The 27,506-nt window shown below is 41.3% G+C and overlaps 2 protein-coding genes across 4 annotated transcripts in view; one reads left to right on the top strand and one right to left on the bottom strand.

Moving 5' to 3' along the window:
* Positions 1-891: 891 nt before the first annotated feature.
* tmem218 (transmembrane protein 218) lies at positions 892-9,801 on the bottom strand. Its single transcript, XM_028032629.1, has 3 exons — positions 9,346-9,801; positions 6,449-6,551; positions 892-1,591 (listed from the first exon to the last, which is right to left on the bottom strand). The coding sequence occupies exons 1-3, from the start codon at positions 9,462-9,464 to the stop codon at positions 1,457-1,459; spliced, it is 357 nt and encodes a 118-aa protein (XP_027888430.1). The 5' UTR covers positions 9,465-9,801; the 3' UTR covers positions 892-1,456.
* A 5,208-nt stretch (positions 9,802-15,009) lies between these two features.
* The window catches only part of pknox2 (pbx/knotted 1 homeobox 2), a 95,317-nt gene continuing 82,820 nt past the window's right edge, over positions 15,010-27,506 (top strand). For 2 of the 3 annotated variants that reach the window (XM_028032115.1, XM_028032113.1), the window contains exon 1: positions 15,010-15,072. The gene's annotated coding sequence lies outside the window, so the exon portion shown is untranslated. The remainder of the gene's footprint in view (positions 15,073-27,506) is intronic. The other variant, XM_028032114.1, reaches the window with a different exon arrangement.

Genomic DNA, 27,506 nt, shown 5'->3' with positions numbered 1-27,506 from the left:
ACACTTCTTTTTGCTGGTCTAGCAAAAAAATCCTAATAAATTACATAGTACCTGTGGAAAGGTTCCATACTTTTACAAGGCTCTGAAACACTTTCTGCTTAGCAGCTGTTTCAGATTGCTGATCGTTGTCATGGAGCATGAAGTACCGCACTCTAAAATGTCAGCAACCATAGATAAAGATTTCAATGTGTCAAACTGAAATGCTCATGATACAGCTTTCAGATCAAGCTGATGTGATCTTGGAGATGTAATTATTGTAACATGCCAGACAGATGTTAAGACTGGGCCCAGCTTTGACAAGTCACTCGTTGGAAAACTCACCTGTTTCATCAAAGCACAGAAACGCTGAGCATTCAGGCCGCAGTACTCAACTAGCTCTTAGCATGCACAGCAAGAAAATGAAAACCACTTGTCCTCTTCTCTGAAACTAACCTGGTAAAAAAAAAAAAAAAAAAAAAACAGCCCCTTGTTCTACGCTTCGCGTCGTACAGAGTCTGGACCCTCGGCTATTGAGAAACGATCGATTGCTGGAGGTGTGGGCTCTGTTGAAGCATGGTCAACACATGACTAAGTGGCTTCATTCACTTCCTCCACTGCTGTTGCCAAACTACAACCTTCTATAGGCAGACAACAATTCTAAAACAGCACAGAAAATTTACCTAATTGTTCACAACTCCTTCTTGTTCCCTGATTGGTCCAACTGAAATTCAACCAGAGAATTCTAGCTCAATGGGAGAAATCCCAGACAGAGCACAGAGGGGAGATGAGAATTGAGCAGAGTTGCATAGGAACGCAATGGCCAGGCCACTTTGAAACTTTGGGAAATTTTATGACATATTTTTACTTAGCTGTCATTAATTTGTGGAAATCAGGTTTTACTTTGACATTGGAGATGTTTTTGTAAACTTTCTTGTCAGAAAAGTCACATTTTATTTATCATTGTAAAAGAAATAAAAGGCTAAACATTAAAGAGGGTGAATACTTTAAACAGGCGCTGTACTTCAAGACCTAAGGTTCCACAAAATGCGATTCACATCTTTCTGTTACTATTTTGTTTATGTTTGATAAACAACAGACATGGCAAAAAGGAACCAGTATGACAGGGAAGGACTTCACCCATCTACACTGAGAAGAAACAGAACATAAACACTCAGCACCTCTTAGTTTATCTAGAGGAGATGAAAACTGGCTCTAGAAGTTAAGAGAAAAAATGATTCAAAATTTACATTTGTGACAAGCACTGCTACTTACAAGTAAAAAAAAAAGAGATGTAAGAAGTTTCAGAAGTTCATTGAGAGACTGCTGGCTCTCCTCATTCATTTTCAGAGCAGTGTCAGTCTCTAGTTCTGTCCTTCACAACAAGGAGAGATTCTTTTTCTTCCCCCTCAGCCCTGTTTTCCCTGGGTTCTGTATCTTGGGGGGATGTGACCCTGCTGCCGCCAATGACGCTGGCCTCCTAGTATGTCCTTAAAGCCTTAGCATGCACCGGCTCCAGGAAGTGCAAGGGCAGTAGCATGAAGAACGCCACCAGGAAAACTGTCCCCACCACAGCCAGGAGAACGTAGCGGCCAATGAAGAAGGTGTCGACTATCTGTAGTGAAAAGAAAAAATGAATGGATTTGGAGTCATACAGGATTGCTACACATTTTTCAAGACATTCTTGAAACCAGGGACATGACAGCTCCTTTTTTTCCCCACCCCAGTATTTCCTCAATTAACCACTAGGTGTCATGAAAGGACTTTGGGCAGATGGATGCTGAGGCTTTGTGTCTGGATGTTTTCCTTATTGTCTCTTTGTTGTGGGGAACCTGCAGCGATTAAAGCGTTTACTGCTGAAGGGGGCGGGGCTTCGTACGTGCCTACCTCCAACAGGACGGTGGCTCACTGTAGTGAGGTCTGCTGCTATTAGAGATACAGTCTGAGTCAGTATTTAGCCACGTTTGAAATGAAAGAGACACCTTGGCTGCAGCCATTTATCTGAGACTAATTAAGATTAAATCCGATAGAAATGATCTACCTCGATGCACAGTATCTGTAACCCAACCCCACGTTAGAAAAATTACGAATTTCTTCAGTGTAAGAAATTCATGGTTCGCTTAAAACTTGAATGCTATTCTATTCGAGGGCAACATAGGGCCGTGCAGCAGCTACTGCAAAGGAAGAACAGGGGACATATACTGGGATAGGCATGATTGCACTCTGGATCTGGAGAATGTGCTGAGAATACAGAACCAATGAGTCACCGTGATGTGTGTGTGCAGGAAGAACGGGACAAAACCCTTCATGAAACCATCTGGTGTTTGATGTCCTAAATGTCAGAGTGTCTTTAAAGTATCCAGGGAAGGAAGGACATCATTCCAGAGCAGAACATATCCTACTTTTCCTGTTTCCTTCTGCAATTAAAAAGCAAAAATCCAGGTTTGACTTGTTTTTTCCTTTTTTTATATATATATTACCCAAAGCAAACGGTCAACAAGCCTTTTCTCCTCAGTGAGCTGTAAAGTTAGACTAAAGGCTTCGTGCAATAACTCCATTCTATGTAACAATTTGACTAGTTCTGTCTGTACCAGTTCTCTTTTGATCAGGTGAAGGGTCATGGAAGAGACCAAATGTGTTCTGCATGTAATACTCTGAGGTTGTTTGCAAACAGGATACCCATATCTAACACACTGCAGCCAGATAATGCATACTGTTACACAGAGTAACACTGCTGAATGGGGCGGGGCTTCAGCAGTGTTCTTATGTCCTAATGTCTCCAAGAGAATACTGGAGACATCAAAACAGACTGAAGAAATGTGCAGCACTGCCTGCTTCCCCTGTATTGATAGCAGAGGTGACCTGAAGTCTTGCCTTAAGGTTCACCATCCCATAATAACAGGAGAAACTCCTCAACATTGACTAAATTGTTTACTTTTTACCAACTGGGATTATATGACCAACTGATTCGGATTTCATTTTACCATAGTAAGAATCAAACTGCGCTCCATGTACTGTAACTGGATGTGAATGTGAGTACGTGACTGTACCGTATCGTTGTGAACTGAGCTAAACTGGACCAAATTTTATGTAACTCTCACATGGATTAGACCCATTTGTAAAGTGCTGTGAGATGACATATCTGTGAATCTAGCTTATCTCCGTATGTTTGATGTTTAGCAAAACATCCTAGTTCAATAGTAGTAGAAGCATTGTCAAAGTGAGCCGTACAACGAGGAAGAAGGTAAAATCTGGCATCTTAAAGCGCAAAGTGCCTCTTTATGTTTATCTCCTGCTGTTTGTGGCGCCGCTCCTAAATGAAATCAATGAAGAGAACGCAAAGCAAATCAGTGGCACTTCGTAAAAACTAACGATCTTCAGGTCTAACGTCGCAGCTCCCTAGGATGGAAAGGTTGCCATGGAGTGACTGGTTCTATGCTTCACTGATAACTCTGGGTCTGTGTTAATATTTCAGTCATGAGCCACCCATGATGATGAGAATGCAAACAGAGAAAACACCCTTAAGCCAGTATGATTGAAGACGAGCAGGAGCCCAACTGCTGCCGAAAGAGAAATTTCATAAGGACTGCTGTGGAATGGGAGTAGTGCGTGCGTGCGTGTGTGTGTGTGTGTCTGGGAGAGCTGCTGATTATGTATTCCATCTCTTATGAATGCATTTAACACATCTCACTTTTTAATTTGCCAATTACGCAGCAAGCAGGAGCCCAAAGTGTGTGGGCCATGTTTTATTAATGTGCCACTGGGTAGGAGCAGGTGGGGGGTGGGGTGTTGTATGAGCCACCCCCACCTCCAGTCTAACACTGGCCTAATTGGTACTGTGATATTTCACTGTTGTTTAACAGCAAGAGGTTAAACATGTCTCTCTCTGCTGGCTGGTCCTGTTCAGCCGGTCGCTGCTGAATAATAATCCACACCGAAACACAAGGCGCAAACAGGAAATGACAAGTTAAGGTACCGCTTCTGATAAAAGGGGACGAGTTCATTGAGTACAGGCTACGCTACAACATTTAGACTCGTTCTAGTTAATTACTCGTATTTCTGCGAGAAGCAACATTTGTGCTGAAGGATCTTGGGAACTCAATTCCAACCAGGTCCTAAAGTGAGTTTGGTCTGAATTTACTTGGAATATTCAGCGGAAATTCCCATTTTGCGGTCGTTCTCTCGGCATCGCTGTTCTCCTATCAGCACTGTACAGAGAATACAAAGCACGAGCTGGCCGGGACAAGGCTCTGCTTTGCTATTTTGATGGGGAGGCAGCTTGCTTGGCAAATCCGGACAGCTTACTGGCACGACCCGAAGGCAACATGGGGAGTGTTTGTTCTGTGTTGCTGTTGGATTCAGATAAAGCATAACAGGCCTTTACAACGAGCACATGCACAGAGACGCACACGCTGGCTTTATTTACAGGCCTGCAGTTCTGTGGAACTGCAGGCTTACAGAAGAGCAGAATTAAGGTTTCTTTTTGGGGTAGGTGTTTATCGTGAGCAGCCTTACTCTTAACCAGAGCTCATACCCTCAGTCAGTGAAAACAACAACAACAAGGGAACAGGACTCTCAATCCATCAATCAGTTGTAGAGAAATACTCCTCATCTCGACTTGTTCTTTTTAATTAAACCTCTTCACCATCATGGACAAGACCCAAGAGCTTTCAGAGGACATCAGGGACAAAATAGTGTATCAGTGAAAACCTGGAATTGGCTACAAGATCATCACCTTATTTTTATTCAGATATGGAGTAAATATGAAATGACCATCAAATGCTCTAGAGCTGCAGCTCCAGCCAAGATCGCACCTGTTGTTTTTCATCCAGAGAACACACCGGTAAATTTTGAGTAGAAATTGTCCGAAGTACATACTGTTGGACTAAAACACTGAACTCCCGCTGCTCAGTTCTGGTCCGATGAAATGGGCGAACGTCTCACCGACGCCCTCTGTTCTTTTTTTTTCTTCTTCTGATAACACGGAGAAATAAGTGAGATGTTACAGCTTACCAATCATTATTTCCTCCTACACTGAACTTGTAAGAGTTGCTATTTCATGCCGAGGTCGTTGTGTTTACTATGCTGCTGTAAAATAGTCACATTTTTCAAAACACTAAGGTGCATAATGCAGCAGGAGAGGTTTCAGAAGAAGTTGGCTTGCTGTGTTTTGAGGATCTTGAAGGGCGTTTATGTAAAAACAAACGCACTGAAATTATGTGGCTGCTGTCGACATTTTAACTTCAGTCCCACCACAACGAGCCCTCCAGTCCCAACACCACTCCTACGTCTCACAGTGTGAAACCCTCGTACTGCTTCCTGCGTGGGTTCATTTGTTATCTGTTGTGGTCCACCACCATAATATGAATGAAGCTGCATTTGTAGTTCTGCGAAAGTTATGAACTGGAAAAGGCCTGCAGCCACGTACTTCTCTGGCCATGTATGATTTTCATGGCACCGGCTTAGCTGGCTGCCTGCAGACGCAGCTCCCGTCGTGTGTGTGTTAATCTGTATATTTGCTGTAACCAATTAAGGATCCGTGCTTAAAGAAATCTTTTCTATTCTAAAAAAAATAATAATAATAATAATAATAATAATTTCCCTGCTGGGATGAATAAAGTAATTCTATTTTATTCTATAATATCTTGAGCCACAACTTTTCTACTTTTTCCAAACCACTGAGGGTGAGTACACGATGGGTCATCCAGCATGTATGACAATAAACTCATAACCACTACCAAGGCAACAAAGGAGGAAAGAAGTAGCCCAGTGAAGTGATGTTCTGAACTAGATTGTGAGTCCTCAAGAGCCATTATCCTACAACGTTTAGATGCATCCACGCTGAAACACACCATTCCCTGACAGCATAAAAGAAAATGTGCTCACTTTTTCCCCCCCTTTCTGGTTGAGTTTTTAATGCTAATTTTCCCAGGCTTTGGGGATCCCTGACTGACAACTGGGACCATTGTTTAGGATTGGCAGGTGTGACTTTCTGGACATTGTAGTTTTGCTCAAGTTGTTTGAGTCTCTGTGCTTCCATGGAATTTAAAAAATGAAAAACTGCCTTGCTTTGCCACTACCAGGATAACTAATATTAACCCGTTCACATTCTTACGGTGTCATGCATGCTGTGCTTGAGTTCACTGCCATTTTGTTTGCATGACTCTGATATTTTTTGGGGGTTATTTTGTTCACGGTCTTTAATCTTTATTTCTCAGCGAAGATCTCAAATACATATTAATAACACAGTGCAAATACTACGAAAGATCACCGGAGACAGTTGCTTTAGCTTTCTAATGAGCTACATTTTGAAAATGCTTCTTGTTGCAAATCTGGCTGTATTTGAAAAGGTCTCTAATCCTAATTTGAGAATCTCTGTTTACCTTGCTGACAGTGGAGACATTTATAAAGAGAGAACCCAGTAGTACTTGTGAGTATTTCTACCACGGTGTTTGATCAGCTGGTGGTTTACCTCTATCTCTTTGAAAGGAAGAGGCGTCTCTGGGCTCCGAGGGAAGAACACCAGCACCAGAGTGATGATGAGAGCCAGGAGGGTAGTGGGGACGACTCCTAACCTGCGGGACACAAGCATTAAAAAACAGTTTGTGTTTCTTATTAACTGTAAATGACAGTGTCCTGAGCATTATGCCATAATAAAGCTATTCCCCAAAGACAATGTTTGAGTATGTTGACTGTTTGGTTTTCTGTCAAATATGTACTATGCTGGCCTACAGCGTAACGCCGATATTTTCCAGGTCAACATCCTCTGAATCCCTATTCATTTAAAGCAGTGGTGCCCAAAGTTGGAGGTCCAGCATCCTGCATGTTCTAGTTCTCTCCCTGGAGGTAGTAACAATCTCTTCAGCATGTCAGTGTTCTTCTTAGGCCTTCTAATGACCCATCATTGGATCCAGGTGTGTTAAACCAGGGAGAGAACTAAAACATGCAGGACCGACTTTGGGCACCGCTGATTTAAAGAAATCAAGCTAAAGTAGTCTGTTTATGTCAGTGCAAATTCATGTCTGTAGATGTAATAGTTGGAAGGACGAACAGACTGACAGTTTTATGCGTCTCCGTAGAAAATTGGTTCCCAGGATTGTCAGCAGGCAGTACACAACACAGTACACTTCTTTGCTGACGTTAACAGCAAAGAAGTTTGAATTTCCCAGTAACTAATTCGACCTTTTTAACTGTATCACTTTCTAAGTTGGAAATAATACAAAAATCTGAAATTATATTCAATTTAATAATATAGAGGCAGGCTCACAAATACGTTTATAAAAAATGTCTATGCTCCAGCTTTTAGTTCATGTGTTCATCTCCAGTCAGTTTAATAGATGAACTCTCACCTTACCCCATACCTGTCAAGCTTTGGGTTTGAGAATACGGGAAATGTCGCCTGGAGTGGGCGGGGTTTAAGGTGGGGAGTTGGGGACAGGCGAACGAATGAACGTAAGATGGGGGTGGAGGACAGGAAATAGACCAGGGGACAGACAAACGTATAAGTCAAGGGCGGGGGAGACGAACGAACAAACGTCATGTAGGACCGGTAGACCAGGGGATGAAAGTAAGAACGGGGGGAGCAATACGGGATATTTACGGCACCTTCGTTCGTCACACTCAGAAACTCATCTACCACCACAATGATTTCCACCACCAGTTTGTTTAGACCGAGATGATATGAAATTTATTGTGCTGTCCGTCCATAAAGCTACACTTACACTATAAGCATCAGTTACTCAGCCGCCCGCCGTGTTCAGTCTATCCGTTTACCTGTATAAATAATCCCGCAGCCTCTTCCCGCCGTTCACTTTCAACCAGCATCTCCTGGAGGAGAAAGGCTGCCATACTCCAGGCATCGCGCCAGTCATTTTAAGGATTCTTACTGGTCCCCCAAAAAATCGATGAAAACCCGGGCATTATGATCAATCAATAAAACCCCTGAAGCCGAACTTGAAAATTGAACGTTATGCCACCAACACTTAGCTTTCGTCAACATAAGAGGTGGAAGTCAGAGCTCCGCGCAACGCAAGTAATGTCCCGCCCGGAACACGGTGCGCTAAAGAACAAAACATAAATTAACGAAGCTTCGAGGCAGGTAAATCTTCCTCAAGGAATTTTAATAATCGAGGTACTCGAATCATTCGAGGAATCGTTTCAGCCCTAGTTAAAATACTCTCAATAAAATGACAATAAGCCTTAGAATAGGCACATTCTTTCATAGCCTAACAATCAGGCCAGATGCTGTCTGTTTTTAATTGTTCTATTGTGAATTCCACACAAAGAAATATGGCTGCATAGGTTTAGATATGAGCTACAAATGACCAAAACTTCTCCCTTTACACAGTGATAAAAAACATATATGAAACTCATTTGACTAGTATCACCTATGGACTATTTACCAGCTTAGATGTGGTGTTTTCTTATAGTAAATAAATATGAATGCAGTGTAATGAGTCAGGTCTTGATGTTCATTTGAGATCCTAGGAATTTCACAGTAAATGCTGATGTTACAGGAGTCATTTGCTCATTCTGTTGTCACAGTTCTTCCCATCACCCAGTTTGTGTCCTCGCTCAGAAGGACGCTGATGAATCCAGAAGAAATCATCATGATCTGTCTTTTTTTTTTTTTTTTTTTTTTTTGCTTAACATTAAAATGAAATGAATTAAATTTGCCAGGTCAGTATTTTACTACTGACTTGTTTTATTTAAAACAACATTTCTACTGCTGCTAAAACAACAGAATATTGGTTATTATGGATAAATAGAATGTCATATATTACAGATGCTCGTGTCCTGCTGCAAAACATTTACAGGCAAATGAAAAACTGTAGCATTTTAGCCAGCTCACCTCGCTGCAAAAGGTTAGGCAGGAGAAATGTATTGGTTTATTATCTATACTGAAAGCTCAAGTCAAGATGCCACCTTCATTAAAAACGGAATCTTCCATCCCTACCGCATGTTGATGGAACAGCATACCCACGATGTCCCTCCTTTTGGACTTGCTGTTCTACCATCTTTTGTCATTCAGTTTATTTTATGGATATAAAATTCTAAAACTCTTGGACTTTGGCTTCCTTTGGACTTCTTCAACACACCGAAACTTTCCTCCAACTACAACAAACTGCAATCATAAACTGCTAACATGTGAGGAGGTTATTTTACTTCATGCCAGGATTATTTAGCAGCCTGTCAGTATACCAGATTCAAATTTTAAAATGTCGTAAGTCATATGTTCCAACATCGTGGCAGCAGAACCGTTGTAGAAACAGCATGAATCCCTTTGTGATCCATCTGGTCCCACACTAATGTTTATACTTCATATCACGGCGTGTGAGCGGAGTGTGTGAAGCTGCTTCTTCAACTCACTTTCCCGATCCATCGGCTCTCAGCAGAATGGTCCCGACCACAAGAGCTGCGATCCAAACGATCACAATGACAACAACACCGGTACCGACTTGCAACACAGTGTTAGTCATATCGATCATCTGCGAAAAAGTCGTTCAGTCCGTGGGACGACAAGGTTAATAACTGCTGGTGGCAGGAGGCATCGTCGCTCTTCTTGTTTTTTTAACTTGCGTTAGCAGCACAAGCTAGCTGGGCAAATCCTGCCGTCACATTTAAACGAGCTGGCTGTGGACTGTGCTGAGAACGACGTTACCCTGGCAACAGAAGCAACTTGTGTGACCGCGATAACAGAATCCTGTTTCTGTAAAGGCTACGACAGGAAATTGCAATTTAAGGTTAGAAAGAGTTGGGAAGAGCCTCTTTCTGGCGTCCTGCACTTCCTGGTAACCACAAGCTCGAGTGTAATTGGATAGTCACGTATGAGAGAGCTGTCCAATTAAATGCGTCGTTCCTAAAACACGACGAAGTTGGAACGTGTGGGTACGCCCCATTTTTCACCCGCCGGGACAAAACAGTGCGCCTGTCAGGCGGGGTTTGCATATCTGTCCCTCACGACTGTCGGAGCTTACCTCCGGGAGCGACGGATAACCATTTCGACCTTTTGACTTAAAAAATAAATAAATAAAGCTTGTGTTGTATGTTAACATTAACATATTGTTTTTTTAAAATCAAATCGATTAATCCGAATATGCTAAATTCCAAGCAGCAAATCGATCTTGTAGCTTATATTTAATTATTTCGCATTTACATCGTCGTCAGTGGTTAATAACGCAATAAACTCAAATCATCCATACAGGTTGCGTCTGATCTACTCCACTCAGCGCTTTGATATCCGTTTAAGATAACTTCTCCGCAGCGCCTCATCATCACTGCTGGCTGGGATTTTCCCGGCTGACTGCTAAGGAACGAACCCTTTAGAACGCGCTAATGGCTTTATTTAGTATGGATATGAATTTCAGCGTGAATCATCGTTGGATAGTAAATAACTAAAGCAAAGTAGCAAATGAGAAAACAGGGACAATCCACGGCACACATTTAGAGGAGAAAAATAAATATTTGCGACAACTAACAGCAACATCCAAAGCAATATTTAATTACATTTGTTTTGAGTAGTATATCTCTGACGGCCAGCCGGGCTCCACGCACTGGCAAACCGGACGGTCACATCCACAAATCAAATGTGTAGGTTACCGCGTGCGTGTGCGCACACGCGCCAGTAAACGGCGCTTCCAGGAAAACAGCTTGCTGCCTTTAGGTGACACTCGTAACATCCATGCATCAGTGTTTGTATAGGGGACACGGGCTAGAACCCCGTGGCCATTGAATGCTGTAAGCAGATTAGCTAAATAATCTTCAAGAATGAAAATGGAGAAAAATGCCCTTTTCCTTGTAGATTATCTCGATTTAACTGGACAAGATTTATTTTTCAGCTCTGAAATAGAAATATTTTAGCGCTGAAATATTTCTATTTACTTTTATCAGCAAAAGCAAAGTTATCTTTTTTGCGAAAATAGAAAAGCTATAAGGAAAAGATTTAAGGAGTAGAAGCAGGAAAAGGGTTATTTGCTTTCATTGAGAAGCAGCATTATTTTAAGGCTATATGCTACATATCGGACATTTTACACTTTGGTTTTGCAATGTTGCAGTTTAATTTCATTTAATTTACTTCAGTTCAATCCACTCCCATTCAGACAATGTTAGATATGCAGCCAATACAAAAAGAAGTGCATTTATCACACTTACATTTAGATTAAAATAAGTCAAAATACAGTGCAATTTAATTCCAGCCCAGTCACATTAAATAGATTATAAAAGTAAGTAAATACCAAACTGATGGCACAGGGTGACGGTGGAGAGGAGACACAGGAAGAAACCACTGGCAGAATCAAACAAATTGTTGCTCTACTTTACCCAACTGATAATTTACTGAGACTTTCACTGGAAAATGTTGAATATTTGCTAAAAAAGGAACAAGCCTGAGATCTCTTCTTAATAAACCTGCCTTAGCTCTGCTGCAATGCAACATGATCATATTATTCTAACTCTACATCGAATAAAGCTCACTGAAATTCTTTTAACCTCATCTAAGCTCTGAAGAATTTCTACATTTCTCACTCACTCTTATTAAACAGTCTTTCTGTAATATACATACACATTCTCTGCAATTGTATTTAATAATTTGGAGCATTATTGAAAAGTTCATTTACTTCTGTAATTCAGTTCACTAAGGGAAACACGTTATGTCTTTAAGCCTTTATCTGCGCAAGTGTTGACGAATTTCAAATTACAGCAAATGAAAACACTTTTCAGAGAAGAACATTACATCAGACCAAAAGAAAAATAACATTTTAATAGAGAAACATAGGCTTACTGCAAGTTCAGTAAGCCCGTAGATAACACAAACATTTCTTTTCAAAAGGTACTTTTTTCTGACAGATGAGTCTCATTCATTCATTTCATATGACTGCACATGCCATACTGTTTATTATAAGTACAATAATGCTATATGTGCTTTGCTTAGTGCTCTACATTATGAGCCCTATTGCAGTGCAGCTGTATCACATGTTCTGCTCCCTCCTTTGCTCTCAGTAAAGCCTGATTTACAAAATTCTCTAAGCGAAGAAGATTTAACACTGTTTTGGAAAAATAAAGAAAAAAAGAATAAAATTAAGAAAGAATTTGCACAAGGGCATGTACACAGACTCACACACACACACACCCCGTACCACCCATGGCATCTTGTAGATCTTTCCCTCTTAAATCATCACCTATTTTGGCCTGTGGCCTCTGGGAGGCGCTAAAGGCCCCTAAAATCAAATATAGAAGTAAAGTTGATTTTTGGGCCATCGTAGCATTTACCTACAAATGATAAAGAAGGCATGGATAAACCATCTAAAATTATTGAAAATACTGCTCAAAAAATAAAGTGAACACTCAAATAACACATCCTAGATCTGAATGAAAGAAATATTCTCATTGACTTAGACTTAGACTGACTTTATTGTCATTTTGCATGCACAGGGTGAATACAGAACGAAATTTCGTTGCATACGGCTCAGGACAATGTTTTGAGCTTTCAATGTTGTGAGGTTACTCCAGAATAAAATAAAATACAGTATAAAATATGAATATAAATATAAATATAGAATATAAAGTGCAGTAATGACAGTAAAATATAAGTTATTTAGCTCTGTACATGTGCAAGGCATAAAGTGGAGACCAGATTTTAAGTGCAGTCCAGTTAAGAGTTCAGCAGTCTGATGGCAAGTGGGAAAAAGCTGTTTCAGAACCTGGTGGACCTGCACCGGACGCTGCAGAACCTCTTTCCAGAGGGCAGCAGGGAGAACAGTCCATGGTGGGGGTGTGAGGGGTCACTGACGATGTTTCGGCCTCGGGACACGCAGCGCTGGGATGAAATGTCCTGAATGGAGGGAAGGGGGGCCCCGATGATCCTTTCTGCTGTCCGCACCACTCTCCTCACGTTCTTCCAGTCGGAGGCGCTGCAGCTTCCACACCACACAGAGAGGCAGCTGGTCAAAATGCTCTCTATGGTGCTTCTGTAGAACGTCTTGAGGATGGGCGGGGGCAGGTGTGCTCTTCTCATCCTCCGCAGGAAATACAAACGTTTCTGTGCCCTCTTGGCCAGAGACGTGGTGTTCACAGTCCAGGTGAGGTCGTTAGTGATGTGCACCCCCAGGAATTTGGTGCTGCTGACCACCTCCACAGCCGAGCTGTTGATGAGCAGTGGAGCGTGGCTGGGCCGGTTCTTCCTGAAGTCGACAATCATCTCCTTCGTCTTGTCAACGTTCAGGATCAGGCTGTTGTCTCTGCACCAGTCCACCAGCTGCTCCACCTCCTCTCTGTAGTCCAGGTCGTTGTCGTCTCTGATGAGGCCCACCACCGTTGTGTCGTCCGCGAACTTCACGATGTGATTGGTGGCGAACCTGGGGACGCAGTCGTGTGTCATCAGACTGAACAGCAGAGGGCTCAGGACGCAGCCCTGAGGGGAGCCTGTGCTGAGGGTGATGACATCGGAGGTGTGTTGTCCGATCCGGACTGACTGAGGTCTGTAGGTGAGGAAGTCTAGCAGCCAGTTGCGCAGGGGGGTGCTGAAGCCCAGGTGTCCCAGATGCTGTGGGATGATTGTGTTGAACGCTGAGCTGAAGTCCAGGAACAACATCCGCACATGAGTGTTCTTCTCCTCCAGGTGAGCCAGGCTCAGGTGTAGGGCAGAGGAGATGGCGTCCTCAGTGGAGCGGTTTCGGTGGTAGGCAAACTGGAACGGGTCGAATGTGGAGGGGAGTCTGGAGACGATTGAATACTTTGTTCTGTACAAAGTTCCATTTGCACAACAGCAGGTGAAATTGATTATCAATCAGTGTTGCTTCCTAAGTGGACAGTTTGATTTCACAGAAGTTTGATTTACTTGGAGTTATATTGTGTTGTTTAAGTGTTCCCTTTATTTTGTTTGAGTATATATATATATATATATATATATATATATATATATATAAATATAATTTTAAAGGCTTTCTCCCTATTTATATTGCAACTTTTCTTGGTTTTTAATGCTTCCCTTTGAGACACTGAATTTGTTGACTGTATGTTTTTAAAGTCTGTTGAGAACCTTGTAATATGGGGGCCTGCATACAAATTTCAGTTGTTCTGAATGTTGTGTTTGACTTGCCCTGGAAATCAAAGCTTTGATCTGAGAATAGCATCACGCCCCACAGAGAGACTGCAACCAGTTTTGCCCCGAAAGATGGAACTCAGATACAGGAATCACAGCAAACTGACTATTGTTCCAGTCACAAGTGGGGAAAAGCTGTTTGATTTTCTAGCTGCTACGCTCTGTCGCCACGTTAACTATAGCTACAACTAGAAATTTAAAATTTTACATATAAAATTCATAGTCACGCTTCGAACAGTTTTTGTTCAAATCAGTCACTCACTGATGTATTTTGTGAACTTGCATTACTGTCTGAATGAATGTAGCAAATTACATCATTAACTACATGTATCGCTAACTGTCAGCCTGGTCACACAGCAAGTAGGACTTTGTTTTTTCTCCTGCTCAGTGATTTATTGAGGCAACTTTCTAGATTCCAAGCACCTGAATTCTGAGGTAAGTTGAACACATATTGAATATATAAATACATATATATTTACAATACAAAGGTAATTATTAGCAGTGTTTGCATGTGGAAGTGTTACTACTTTCATTCGTCTGCTAGCATTTTGTGCATGTTATAAGCATTTCGTGTATCCTCTCCACTGGAAAACCCAATAAACACTTTAGAACTTCATCCCCAGACAGCACTGATGTTGGCAAACAGCAGAGACATGCTGTGCTGATCAGAAATGATTCATGTCAGAATTCAGAAGCAGAAAACCTTTTTCTTTCTTTCTTTCAAGCAGTGACGCACGCGGAGCCTTTTCCCCTCGGAAACCTTTTCCCGTGATCGCCGTTTTTCCCACGAACCCTGGAAGGCAGCAGCAGCGAGATGAGGGGGAGGGAGGGAGAGAGGGAGGGGGTTGGTGGTGTCAGGGAGGCGGGGGAGGGGGGGACGTAGATGCAGACGGAGGGGGAGGTGGGAGGGGCCTGCTGCGGCTGACGTCAGCGGCTGTGTGGAGGAGTATAGGCTGTGCTGTCAGCCCAGTGTCAGTCTGATGAAGATTGGCATGCAGGTAAGCTGTCATTCATTTTCAGTGTCAGTGTATGGGAGCAGAGCTGCTGCACTTAAGCGTCCTTCCCCCCCCCCCTCCCCCTCCCCCCCTTTTCTCCCCCTCACCCAGCCCTCCCCCTTCAACCCACCACCCCTCCACCCCAACCCACCCCCACTCCATCACGGGAGCCAGGGCATTATTCACCCAGTCAGACAGCCAGGCCAGAGTGGGGGGCTGGCATGGGGGTTGGGGAGAGAGGGGGGGGGATAGGAGGGGAGAGAAACAGAAAGTGAGAGAGGGAGAGAGAGAGCGAAATAGAGAGAGAGAGAGAGAGAGAGAGAGAGAGAAACGGAAGGAGGGGGGGAGAGAGACAGAGAGAGAGAGAGAGAAGGAGAGGAGGAGATGCGGTCTGTGCTGGACTGAATGAGCTTTTTCCCTGTGCTTCTGCGTCCGGATCTTTTGTTGTTGTTATTGTTGTCATTATTATTTTTTAATAATAACAGTAATATTATTATGAATGTAAAGGCAGATATGATCGGGGTTGGCGTCTGTGAGGCAGATGCGTCCTGAAGATTCAGCTAGAAAGCAGAGTAAAGTGAGCGTCTTTCCGCGGGAAGTGGGCCCCTTCTCTCCGGGTTCTGCGCCGTAAACATTTTTTTGGGAAAAGAAGGACGGTTTAGTTCTGCAGCGGCTCTTCTCTTCTCTTGTCTGACTGTCTGAGCGGATGCTTTCAGTCTGAGCGGGACGCGTTTTACCGTTCAGAGCGCGTAAAGAAGACCTCAGACTAAACAGAGCTGAGATGTTCGTCTTTAACTGATTTCTGTTAGTTCTTTTTGAAAGAGTAAATACATACTGAATGTGTTTCTAAAAAAATAGTCGGTATTGTTTTTATACCTGCTTCTTCTTTCCTTGTTATTTTCTGTAATTGCATAACCTGAATCAGACTTTTCTCTTTAAGTAGAAATTGTTTTCAATAGGTTTTTTTGAAATATATATATATATATATATTATTGTTATTTGTTCTGTTGCGTGTTATTTCTCAATATTAAACATTAGGACTAGAATTCTGTTTGATGTTGTTTCTGAATTCTTCATTGAGCTCTCATGTTTGCTCCCAGGCCTGAGGGGAAAAAAAAAAAAAAAAAAAACTCTCTAAACTGAACACTGACCTTCTTTGTGCGCCACCCAGCAGCAGATTTCCTTCCCCTCCATATGTTCAGTCCCAAACTTCTTGGGTTTGGCTGCCCCTAATGTTTTTGACAGAGCGGACTGGCAGGGAACGGGCCTCTTTCTGATTTGATTTGATTTGAAGGGAAAAAAGGGCAGAGCGGCGCTTTTGGAGTTTCTCAGGGTTCCTGTGAGTCGACTCAGCTTTAATGCCGTCCGGTCCGGCGTCACCTGCGGGTTCCACATTTCTGTGGTCATTTTACTGAGCAGATTTACCTTCGCCTTTTGGCGATGGCAGAAAAATACCACAACCGTGTTCGGCTAGGAGCTTAGTTAAAGTAAACCTGAAGTATTTGGTGTCTAAACACCTGGTTGCCTGAGACTCGGACGACTTCAGCTGCCCTCGCTGTCGCCAGGTAGAAACCCTCAGAGGAACTAACTCCTGAGTTTTAACTGAAGCTTTGTTGAGACTCTTGTAGCAGTTGAAACAGTCCCTCTTCCTCACACACACACACACACACACACACACACACACATGGTTGCCCTCGGAGATGTTTATTCTTTGTTGTCATGTACCCCATGCAGATGTACGTATCTTCAGAAGAGGGATCATGTCAATTTAGCAGATCTAGCAAACCCTGCTGGGATCTTAATTGATGATTTGTGTCATTGGACAAGCAGCCTCGGGGGCTGCAGAAAGCTCCATCCCCATTTGCATTTTCCCATCTCTGCTATACGGGATAAACGGCACGATGAGGCGGAGATGTTGTGCATTCCTGCAGCTTCTTTAGGGAAGGGGGCTGGAGACAGGAGGGTGTGGGGTAATCACTAATAAAGTGATTCAGGCGTACTAAATGAAGAAGTGAACAGCGAGGAGATCAGACTTCCCAAAACTGTTTTGGTCGTACAGAACCAAAACATTTGAGGAAACTAAACTATGGACGGAAAAGTTCTGATTTCTCTCAGCCTTTTTACTGACACATGACAGTCATGGGCCCGTTCAAGGTTCTCACCACTAAAAAATAACACGGTTCCACTATATTTACCACGCAGCTTCTTAATTAATGCATTTATAAAAATCCTGTCAGTCTTGTTATTTCTAATTTTCATGCTTACAATAAAAATCCAAACATGGACGAAAGTTAGTTGTAGGTTATCAGCACATTTGAACCAATCTGGTTTTTGTTAAACCAATAAGTTGGAAAAATTGATACTGGCCGGTTAAACAGGGCTGGTCATTGTGTCCAAACAGAAGAAAGTGTCTTGTTTGTTTCCTGCGTTGAGGCCAGCTGACCAGCAGTACACAGCAACGCGTGGGGAAGGAGGGAACCTGAGAAAACTGATCACTCAGGCGCTTTCTGCTCCTCTTCCTCCGGATAAACAGAATTTCTATCTCTACGTTAGACAATTTCTGCATCTCAGCTGGCACCACATATTGACATGACGTCGGTGTTTGGAAGTCTGTCGCAATAAGCAACACGTGGATTAATCGCATGATAAATTAAAGTGAGCTTGATCATTTCCATCCGCATGTTTGATTATTTTCCTCAAGTCTTTCTTAAAAAAACAACAAAACAACCAGACAGACAGGGTGACAAAAGGCTTCACTCCAGCACATCAGTCTTGACACTTCTCCTGCTTCGAACTCTGGAGTCAGTAACTCGCCAGAGAAATGCTAGTTGAGTTATTTAAATGAGTGTTTTTGTTGCCAGCTTGCACTTTTTTGTTTCCAAAAGTCTGAGTTTTGCCTGCTTTCATTGACTTTTGATGATCGGTAGTTTTTTGAACAGCAATTTTGTTTACAGACACTTCATGATCCATTTTATTTACACCTCTGGTTGTTTTGTTTATTTATTTTTTGGGGGCGAATGTTTAATTGCTATCCAGTTTCAGCATTACGTGTTCTCTAGAAATGACGCATGCTTGCATTATTATACCATTATCATTTTATCACTTGAAAATAGGTCCCAAAACGACAATATGATCATTTATCGCAATAATTTCTTGGTCAATTTATCAAAACGTTATCGTGACAGGCTCACGTGTTTGTGAGAAAACAATCGCCAAGGACTTATTGGATGCAATGTTAATGAATATTTCAACTTCCATCCCCTGCATGCCAATAATAGACTTGCCCAGCTGGATGGTCTCCAATGTCCCTTTGATGTACACTTTACTTGTGTGTGTATATTTTTAGTAGCTGGCATGCCAATGGATATTTTAATGATTACAAAACAACAGCAAACTAAAAACATAGCCTTTGTAGTAAACAAGGCCAGTGCTTAATCCAACAGTAACCAGTGGAGGAACATCGTGTTTGGATGTTCTGAAACTTGCTGTCACTTTGCATGTTTTCTCCCCTGCCCTCCAGTGATCTGATCGTGTTTCTGTTCAAACCTAACCAGTCTAAATCCGGTTGGAGAAAGCAAGAGCGACCTGTTCAGAATTATTCATAAGGATTTAGCACGCGGGCCGGGGCATATCCTCAGCGGACTACATCCAGGTCCTGCTCCGGCCCGCCAGCAGCGTGATGCCGGCTCGTTTTGCCTCGTTCAATAGTGCAGCAACCCCCCGCCCCGAAGTCAGTTGTGTAGCGTTGCATGTTTTCCACGCCGTCTGCGGCCTCGCAGGTCATGCCCGCTAAGCCCGCTTGATCCCTATTGCTCTCCAGAGGAGGAGCACTGCGGGCCCGTTTCTGGCTTAAGGACAGCCGGTGCACGCCTGGCCGATGCTGCGTTGGCACGGCTCTAACTGAGCCACCGGGGAGCGAGGGTCGGAGAGAGATGGATCGGCTTGATTTATGCTTCAAGAACAACAGCAGGGAGATTCAACGATTTTCAATACACTGTCAACATCAGGGAGCTCTGTTTCTGAAAGGACATGAGGTGGAAACACAGATACACCAAATACATGTTGTATCAAGCTGTGGTTACGTCTAAAAACTCCCAACCAGGGTTGTTAGGAATTTCTTCAAGGCTGAAGCCGGTTTTGAACTTGCACAGCGAAATGCTTCATCTGTTGGGTTGGCTTTATTTACATCATCATCATCTGTAAAACGAGATGTTTTACATCATGCTCATGTGTAGGAGCCACTAATGGCAAAAAGTTGCAACGAAGTTGAAAAGATTTTTTTTTAAAAACACAGTAAATGTTGAATATTTTCATATCATCAAAGCAAAACAGAAAAGCATCACAAAGACAAATCTATGCCTAGTAAGTAGATTGATATGAAATTCTCACAGTGAAATAACCTTTTGGAGAAAATACCACAGCTTTACAGTTTTGCAGTATTACTCCACCTACACAAACTTCAAACCAAAATATATAGATTTTTATTTTAATACATGGACTAAAAACAGAACAAAGATGGAATCAATTGAGTATTTTTTTAAGCACTTTGTCATTCTGCTCGTGTAGAGAAACACTACTGTCTGCTGAGGTGGCTTTTCTTTCTTTCTATGGTATTGTATGCTAAATGCCTGTTTTGTATTTATCTGACAGTATTTGTGGCCCTGTTTGTTTGGTATGTGCTTCTTCGGCAAGACCCCTTGCAGGTCAGAACTTTCTTGTTACCGCTGCGGCGCAGGCAGCTGTTTAACGGACAGAGGTGTGTGGTACTTCCGCTCTCTCTAATCACAGCAACACTGTTCAGCTTGCAGACGTGTCTGCTCAGTGAAGCATGCTTCTGCAGGGCTGCTGGTCGATATATAAGTAAGGGGGAATACTCATTCCCCCTGGTTAACAAGGCCGCCTGCGTCTAGTCATTAAAGACTGCAAGAGACGACTGTTTGTGTTTTTCAGTTTTTTTTATAAGTCATGGGCTGCTATGAGATTCTCATTATACATTTGGCAAAATACCACATTTCCCAAATTTATAGTTTTCTTTTTAGCAAAGATATGGTTCAGCCACTTTTATTTTGAAACATAAAGCAAATTCTACAGTGCCAGAAAAATGCAAAATCTATTAATAATATTCCAACTTGCTGCTGCAACAACAACAAGCTCATATTAGTTGGTTAATTAGGAAGTCAGTGGCCTAACAAACATGCTGCCTGTGGCTTACCAGCTGTGGTTTTAAAACAGCACACCCCAAAAAAAGAGCGATGGGTGGCGCTCTTTTGGTTTCCACAGTATTGCTCTTAATATTTTGCAGTTTGAAATCATTCCAAACAACTTCATTTGTACTTGCTGTGAGAATATGAACGATGTAGCAGTCTTCTATCAGTCAGCTGACTGGCAGTGTGGAGCAGCAGGTGAGGAAGTGGCAGCTAGGGCATAACTCTGTGCTTGGCGTAACTGGACAAAACTGGGGAAAGGACTTTAAACCATGGGAAGAGTATGATGGGAAACATAGTTGGTTTTAAAACTTAAAATATTTGTACCTCTTTCCAGCAAACACCCAGTGAATATGGGGGCTGCGCTTGAGGCGGCACCAAACCGAAGGCAGAAAAATTATTTCTTGTCAGCATTTTGTGTATAAAATTGATACATAGATGGCGGCATCCATTATTACTAAGCAGCGCTGCAGTGTAGCGTCCATGCTCTTCTTCCATGCATGTGACTCACTATGGGTTTGTAAACCATTCAGAAGTGTGATTGAAGTCACATCATTCAGTAGCATGAACCATTTCGCAAAAGGACAGAAAAAAAAGGATTTAGGGAAAAAAGAATTGGTTTTGAGCATAAAGAACTGCTGTGTGAAAAAACACAATCCACAAAAGTGCAGAAAAAAATAACTACGACTTTCTCAACTGTTAGCATTACATTACTTTTTTATTCTTTAGACAAAAGAAATCAAAGACTGTTTATAAGTCAGTATCGAAGTGTATGCTATTTTTTTGTGTGTGTGTGCTTTGACACTGGAACCAGCCCGGAAATGACAAACACACCCCATTACTATTAAGTGTTTCTAAATGACTTTTGTGAACTTTCCGCAAGACTGCTTCAGATTTACTTCCCTGAGTCAGAAGAGCCCAATATTGACCGAAAGCTCTTAGTACATTTGAGTGAACTGCTCTGCAGACAGACCTCAGACAAAGTTTCAGCGATGCTGTCATCATCAGAGTAATTCCAAATGTGTGCTTGAACAGTGACTGCCACAGCATGAAAGGAGTCCCACAAAGCCTTGAGTCATTAGGTAATGATTTCAGGATCGGTACTCTAATTGTACTCGTCTTTTCAGAGGAAATAAAAACCCAGCAGGACACATTTCCTAAACTGAGAAAAAGTCACGCAGCAGAGAGGAAAAAGCCAGTCAGGTTTTCCTATGAACCTAAAAGGAACACACACAGATCTATTGTGCTCGCATCTTTAAATTATATCAGTTATCCGCAGAGCCCGTGAAAAGGTTTTGTCATATTCTTTACGGTGAACACAAAGAAAAACATTATTGTTAGATATCATTGATCTTTATTCAAACATGGGCCACACAATCAAATGAAGATCTTCTCAAACATTGCGCCTGCGAAACCCTCGACGTAGACGCGGTTCTGATCTCTGGTGGAATGTGGATAATCCCAATAAATGAGCAGAGCTTCATGCAGAGAAATATCAAGCCTGTAACTAAATCCTGAATTTATTATATATGGGAGTCGTGGTAACAGTTGAGCTGAGCGAGGTTCAAGATATTTGATTTGAATAGAACAGCAGATGATTGAAGGAAGAAGGGGAAAAAACGCCACCAAGCACTTGTGCTGCTCTATGTTTTCACTTTTCATCCAAAAGGAATAAATGCACAGGCCGCAATGTTGTTGCTGCTCTTGAAAACTTCCCACAGAGTTATGCTCTGAAAAATCGCTGAAGAGTCATCAAGGGTGCTTTTTTTTCTGCTAATAGCTCCAACTTTACGCCGCACGGCGAAACATTCGAACAACAAGAAGCTCTGACAGCGGCTTCTCGCAAAATGCAGTTTTGTTTTTCATTTCACGACCACTTCAGACTTCCAGGGCGTTCAGGTACAACTTTTCATCTCTGCAGTGCTTTTACCGCAGCAGGGAAGTCTCTTTTTTTCTCCTTTATCTACCAGAAAACATCAGGATTATTTATCGCCGCTTTGTTTAAATGCTTTGAAAATGGCAGGATTTTCAGAGGCCAACACCATTACATTTCCCTGAAGCATGTTACTGTCAATATTATTTCATTAGTGGTTATAGTTATTATTATTATTAGTAGTAGTAGAAGTACTAGTAGTAGTACTTTTATGACTCCAAAAAATTGGTATCGGCATAAATCAGAATCGGCGGGTCAGGCTTTTTAAAAGATTGGTGATCGGCTTGAGAACTGCAGTTGGTGAACTCCTATAAATGACTTCTAGATTTGTAAAATTTGCATTTTTAAGGAAATAGCAGTAATTTCAAAGCAAAATAGAACCATCACCAGAGAGCTCCGTGCAGAAAATGTGCATTTGACTGTCGGTGAAAAGTCACTAATCTTGTAATCCAAGTAAGAAGTTGACATAAAAAATAAAGTTACATTTCTTAAATCTTTGTTAGGGATTGATTACCAGTTTCAGCTGGGACGTGCAGTCATACAGTTGAGTTTGTAGAACCTGACATGTTTAAAATAGCTTTAAAGCGTGATATTTGAAGTTTGTGTTCCACTTTAAGAATCTTATTTTGAAAGTTTGAAAATCGGATTATTCTGAAGACAAACCTTAAAATGTTTTGTATTAGTTGTGAATGTCCCGAACAAAACTGCACTACACCACAATAATACTTCTGGTGACTAAAACAAATCCCTGCTGTACTTCCACTGTGTGCTGGATGCTGTGTATATTGAACAATCTTTAATTTATTACTGCCAAAAATTAATACAGTTCAAATGGTAACTGATTTTGAAACAATAATGCTGTCATTAAAACCTATAATCACATCCTCCCTTTATCTATGTCCTATAAGTCGGTGTTCTGAAATGCTGCTGTTGCTCCAGCAACTTCCTCCTAAAAGGGAATTTCTAGCAGGAAGGAGCAAAAATTTCTCTCCTGCAAAAAGTCTAGTGAAGGAAATGACCTTTTGCATTCTGATGCATCACAGAAGTTTTTCATATTGCTCTTCCTGCAACTTTTGCCTTCTTGAATAATGACAACTGACCTCACTTTAGGAAAGCATTTAGGTGAAGGACAACACTCTCACTCTGTCTGCAGCCGGCCCTTCTCTCCGACTGAAACAAAAGTGACTGTATTCAGATCCATTTGTGTACCTTGCTGTTGATCGTCAAGTGCTCTTTGAGGACGTCTGGTGAAACACTCGCTGGTGAAACAACGGTTTATATCAAAGCATTGTGCAGAGCATGGGCAAGGACACAAGCATTTACTCTGATGTTTTTTTTATTTTTACTGATACCACTTATAATAAGAGCAAATGACTTGTGTGGAGCGATTTTATGAGAGCGAAGGCCTCAGTCGAACCCTTTTCCTTGGTAAGGTTATAAGTGCCACTGTCTCCTGTCTTGTCAGTCTTAAAATATTCAAAGAGAAATACTGTTCTATTCCTGAATCACATTCCATGAAGGCCTCTGGTATGTCCTTGATGCCTCAGTGCCACAGGTTTTTGATTCTAATAAAAGTTTAATCTTGTAGTTGTCGTGGCTCTTAACTGTGTAGCCAGTGTATTTTACCTTGAGCTTACAGAAATCCTGCTTTCCACCTCACCCCGACCATTTACTGACACAGTCTAGTGTAAAAAAAAAGTATTCTGGATTCAAACATTAAAATAAACCTGACTAAATACAGCAGGCTAATGGAACGCTAATGGTTAAACTATAATCTTGAAATGTAAAAGTAAATTAAATTGCTTCTTTAATTTGAAACCCAAACTGCAACTGTTACAGCCAATTCTAAGAGAACGTAATACATTGCATTCATTTATTATATTTATTAGTATTACAGCTCTACGATAGTTCTAGTTATATTGATTTTGACATACAGACACAAACTTATGAGTGGAAAAACTAAACTATCAGATTAAAATAAGAACTACCTTCTTCATTTGTGCCTGAATCTGATTATTTAATTGCTTTTCAAATATTTCTCTGAATCAGTGTTGAAAGTTTTGTGCTTCATTTTAGCAAATGTGAATCAATGTCAGTTGAAACGCAAGAGAGATATCATATGTTCAGGGTGAATGAGAAAAAGCACCAACTTTAGGATCTGATGTCAGCTAGGTAACTTTATTTGCCATGGCAGTGAACCTGCAGTGGACTGTTTAATTAACCAACAGACACTGTAATTCCCATAGTTCACCACCGACAAGAATATACTTTCTGTTATCAGAAATGATAACTTTTTCAGTGAATTGTAGGGGAGAGACACATGACTGGAGAAAACCCCTAATCCTACCAGCCTATTACATTTACAGCATTAGGTAGAACAGTACCCTGTAGGGATGGGCATTGATATTGTTTATCAATTATTGTGAAAAATCACTCATCATGATGAGAATTTCGATCAATCGTCACCTTGATAAATTCCATTTAATGATGTTTAAAAAAAAATAACATTATAAATAAAAGTATTAGTCTTCCTGTTCACTACTATTTACATTGTTTGTTCCATGTGATCACCAACAAATATCATAAACCTCAATAGTATGATTAAACGCAGTTACTGCGTGTGGTTTAGTGATTAAGTAACTGGCAGAAGAAGCCTGTTTTAAGTTGGAATGTTTTTCAAGAGCAGTATTTGTTTTTGTGGCACTGTGCAGTGACAGCTGTACAGTTACTTAAAAAATGTAATAAATAGTTAATCATCATTTGTATCATTATTATTACAAAATATTGTGATAAAGTCCATATTGCCCACCCCCACTGTGATATAAGACATTTACATATGGAGTAAAAAAACAAACATGAAATCAGTTTATCTTTTACATACATGATGATTTTAAGGATATCTGTTATGTTTTGCTAAAGAGCATCCACTGACTCAGCACATTGTCTCACCAGGATGTTCAGCTACAGACTATATATCCCATGCTTCTGCATTGTTATTCAACCCAGATGATTTTCATCTGCAGCTGATGGAGCAGTAAAAGCATTTGCAGCGGACGTTTTAATGTAGTTCTGGGTTTTGGTCAGTTTTGTTGAAAATAGATTTTATTTACATTATATTTCTAGGTTCCCGACCCCACTTGGGACAAGGGTGTACAGAAAATGGATGGATGGAATATTTCCTCCGAGAATTGTGAATGATCAAACTTTAAGTTAACCTTTTTAATCATTTAAGTCAGTTTAGCAAAACTGAAATTTTTTTTCTCATTCCATCAAAGGATGTCCCACTAGTAGCTAGAAAGTCACTGTCTTGATACAGCTTAACATCCAAAAAGCATCCCTGTGTGTGTGTGTACCAGGTATTCATATCTTTATGGGAACCTGTCTACAATGTGGGGTTATGGGGACCATTGCTCATTGTGGGGACATTTTCTTGGTCCCCTTGAGGGAAATTGTTGTTTTTGGGTTAGTGGTTAAGTCTGTGATAGTATAAGGGGGGACAGTTATAACAATTGTAAGGGCCCCTGACCGACAGGGGGCCCTCCACAATTTATTTATTTATTTTTTGTTCATAGAAATAAAGAAAAAATGGGGTCCTGTCAATTACAAAATTAATCATATTGTGTTTTCAAAGATTGATTTTAGCAGTAAAAATTAAATATTACCCCTCCCAGACCAAAAAGCAGACATCCATATTTGCCCTGAACATCCCCACTTCCCCCTGGATCTGCATGAAATGGTTCGTTCCTGCTTGGAGCGCTTGACCGTGACGGTGTTCAGCAGCAGTCAGTGCTTGTTTGGCAAGAAGGACTGTGGCAGTCACTATGCTGCTAAGAAAAATGATAAACTCAGGCTTTCAAAAAAATAAAAATAAAAAAAAGAGAGAGAGACAAAAAGGTAAGAGTGTCAATTTGTAACCCAGTTTTTCCTCGAGAGGTGGGTAGACTGTGTGAGATTATCAACCATTTAGCATAATTAGCTTAGCTACAGACTACTGTTTGCCTCCTTTTCACTAGCATTTAATGAATTAAGGAAAAAAATTACCAACATATTGATATATTTAACCTGTCCCTTGTACTTTTTACCACTTAACAACAGATGAGTCAGTCAGCAGCAGCTCCAACCCAAGTCCCTCCTGATCCGTCCTCTGCTAAGTGAAATTAAAGCTGCAGTATTTTATATAAATATATATTTTTTTCACATATTTGTTAAAACTGTCATTATGTTGTGACAATATGGTATGAGAGATAATCTGTGAAAAATCAATTTCTCGTAACAAATTGTCACGACATGGTGCCAGCTTTAACAAATATGGACAAAACATATTTTTTATTAAAGTTATATACTGCAGCTTGAATAAAATGCAACTACATAGCATTTTTTGAGAAGTCTGGATTGCTTTATGTGTATTTTGCACGTTGCTTTTGACTGTTGCTCGTGGGGAGAGACATTTCAGTAAACTAAAACTAATAGAACAAATTTAAGCAACCTACTTGCAGACTGGTGGATGTAAAATTCATGAGCAGTAAATATTGTACTAGTATCAGTATTGAACCAAAGAAAGCAAGTTGCAAGCCTTTAAAAATGTAAAGCTTTTTATGGGTCAAATAGACTCAAAATATTGTAACAGCAGCTGCGCAGGGGGGCCCAATCAAATTTTTTGTCAGGGGGCCCAAGATTCCTGGTGGCGCCCCTGGGTTTAGGGTAAAGGTTAAGGTAAGGGTTAGGTATATGATGGTTAGGATTATGGTAAGGGTTAGGCTGTAGAAATTAATGGAAGTCAATGTGAAGTTCCCACAAGTGTTGAAAACACGACTGTGTGTGTGAGTGTGTGTGAAGAAGTCATTTCTGCAGAATTCTGCAGTAGCTCAATTATTCCCAGCATCAGCTGTCCATATGAAACGCATGGTATGTTATCATCGCTGCCTCGGCTGTCTGTATCCGTCGCCCTTGCTTTCTCCTCTCCTCACTTCATTAGATTTACAACATTATGCCTTCGCTGGGAGTGTCAGGAAACATGAGCCGCGCTGACGTTAACCTGCAGAGAACAGAGAGCTGATTGTCAGTCCCTTTGTTAGCTCCCGTGTCTTCTTGTCTTTTATTTCCTCTTCTCCGGTGAGAGTGGATCAACACCTACGTGGAAACATTTTGCCTGGAAAATGTCATTTCCACGTCTTTGAGGATCCGAGAGGCAGAAAAGTCTGTTAAGATTTGTGTTGCAGTTTGTGGTAATGTGTGTTTTCTGAACCCTTCTGGTGCTCGGTTAACTGCTATCATGCTGGAGTAAAAGATTTGGCCCGAGG

This window comes from Xiphophorus couchianus, chromosome 11 (assembly GCF_001444195.1).
Source record: "Xiphophorus couchianus chromosome 11, X_couchianus-1.0, whole genome shotgun sequence".
In the NCBI taxonomy this organism is placed as follows: Eukaryota; Metazoa; Chordata; class Actinopteri; order Cyprinodontiformes; family Poeciliidae; genus Xiphophorus; species Xiphophorus couchianus.
The sequence above is the reverse complement of the archived record's forward strand: the minus strand, read 5'-3'. Positions and strand labels throughout refer to the sequence as shown.

Coding starts and splice junctions, on each gene's coding strand:
- tmem218 (XM_028032629.1), bottom strand. CDS start 9,464: ATGATCGATATGACTAACACTGTGTTGCAAGTCGGTACCGGTGTTGTT. Junction 6,552..9,345: donor AGAGCCGATGGATCGGGAAA/GTGAGTTGAAGA, acceptor TGTGTCCCGCAG/GTTAGGAGTCGTCCCCACTA. Junction 1,592..6,448: donor TTCCTTTCAAAGAGATAGAG/GTAAACCACCAG, acceptor TTTTCACTACAG/ATAGTCGACACCTTCTTCAT.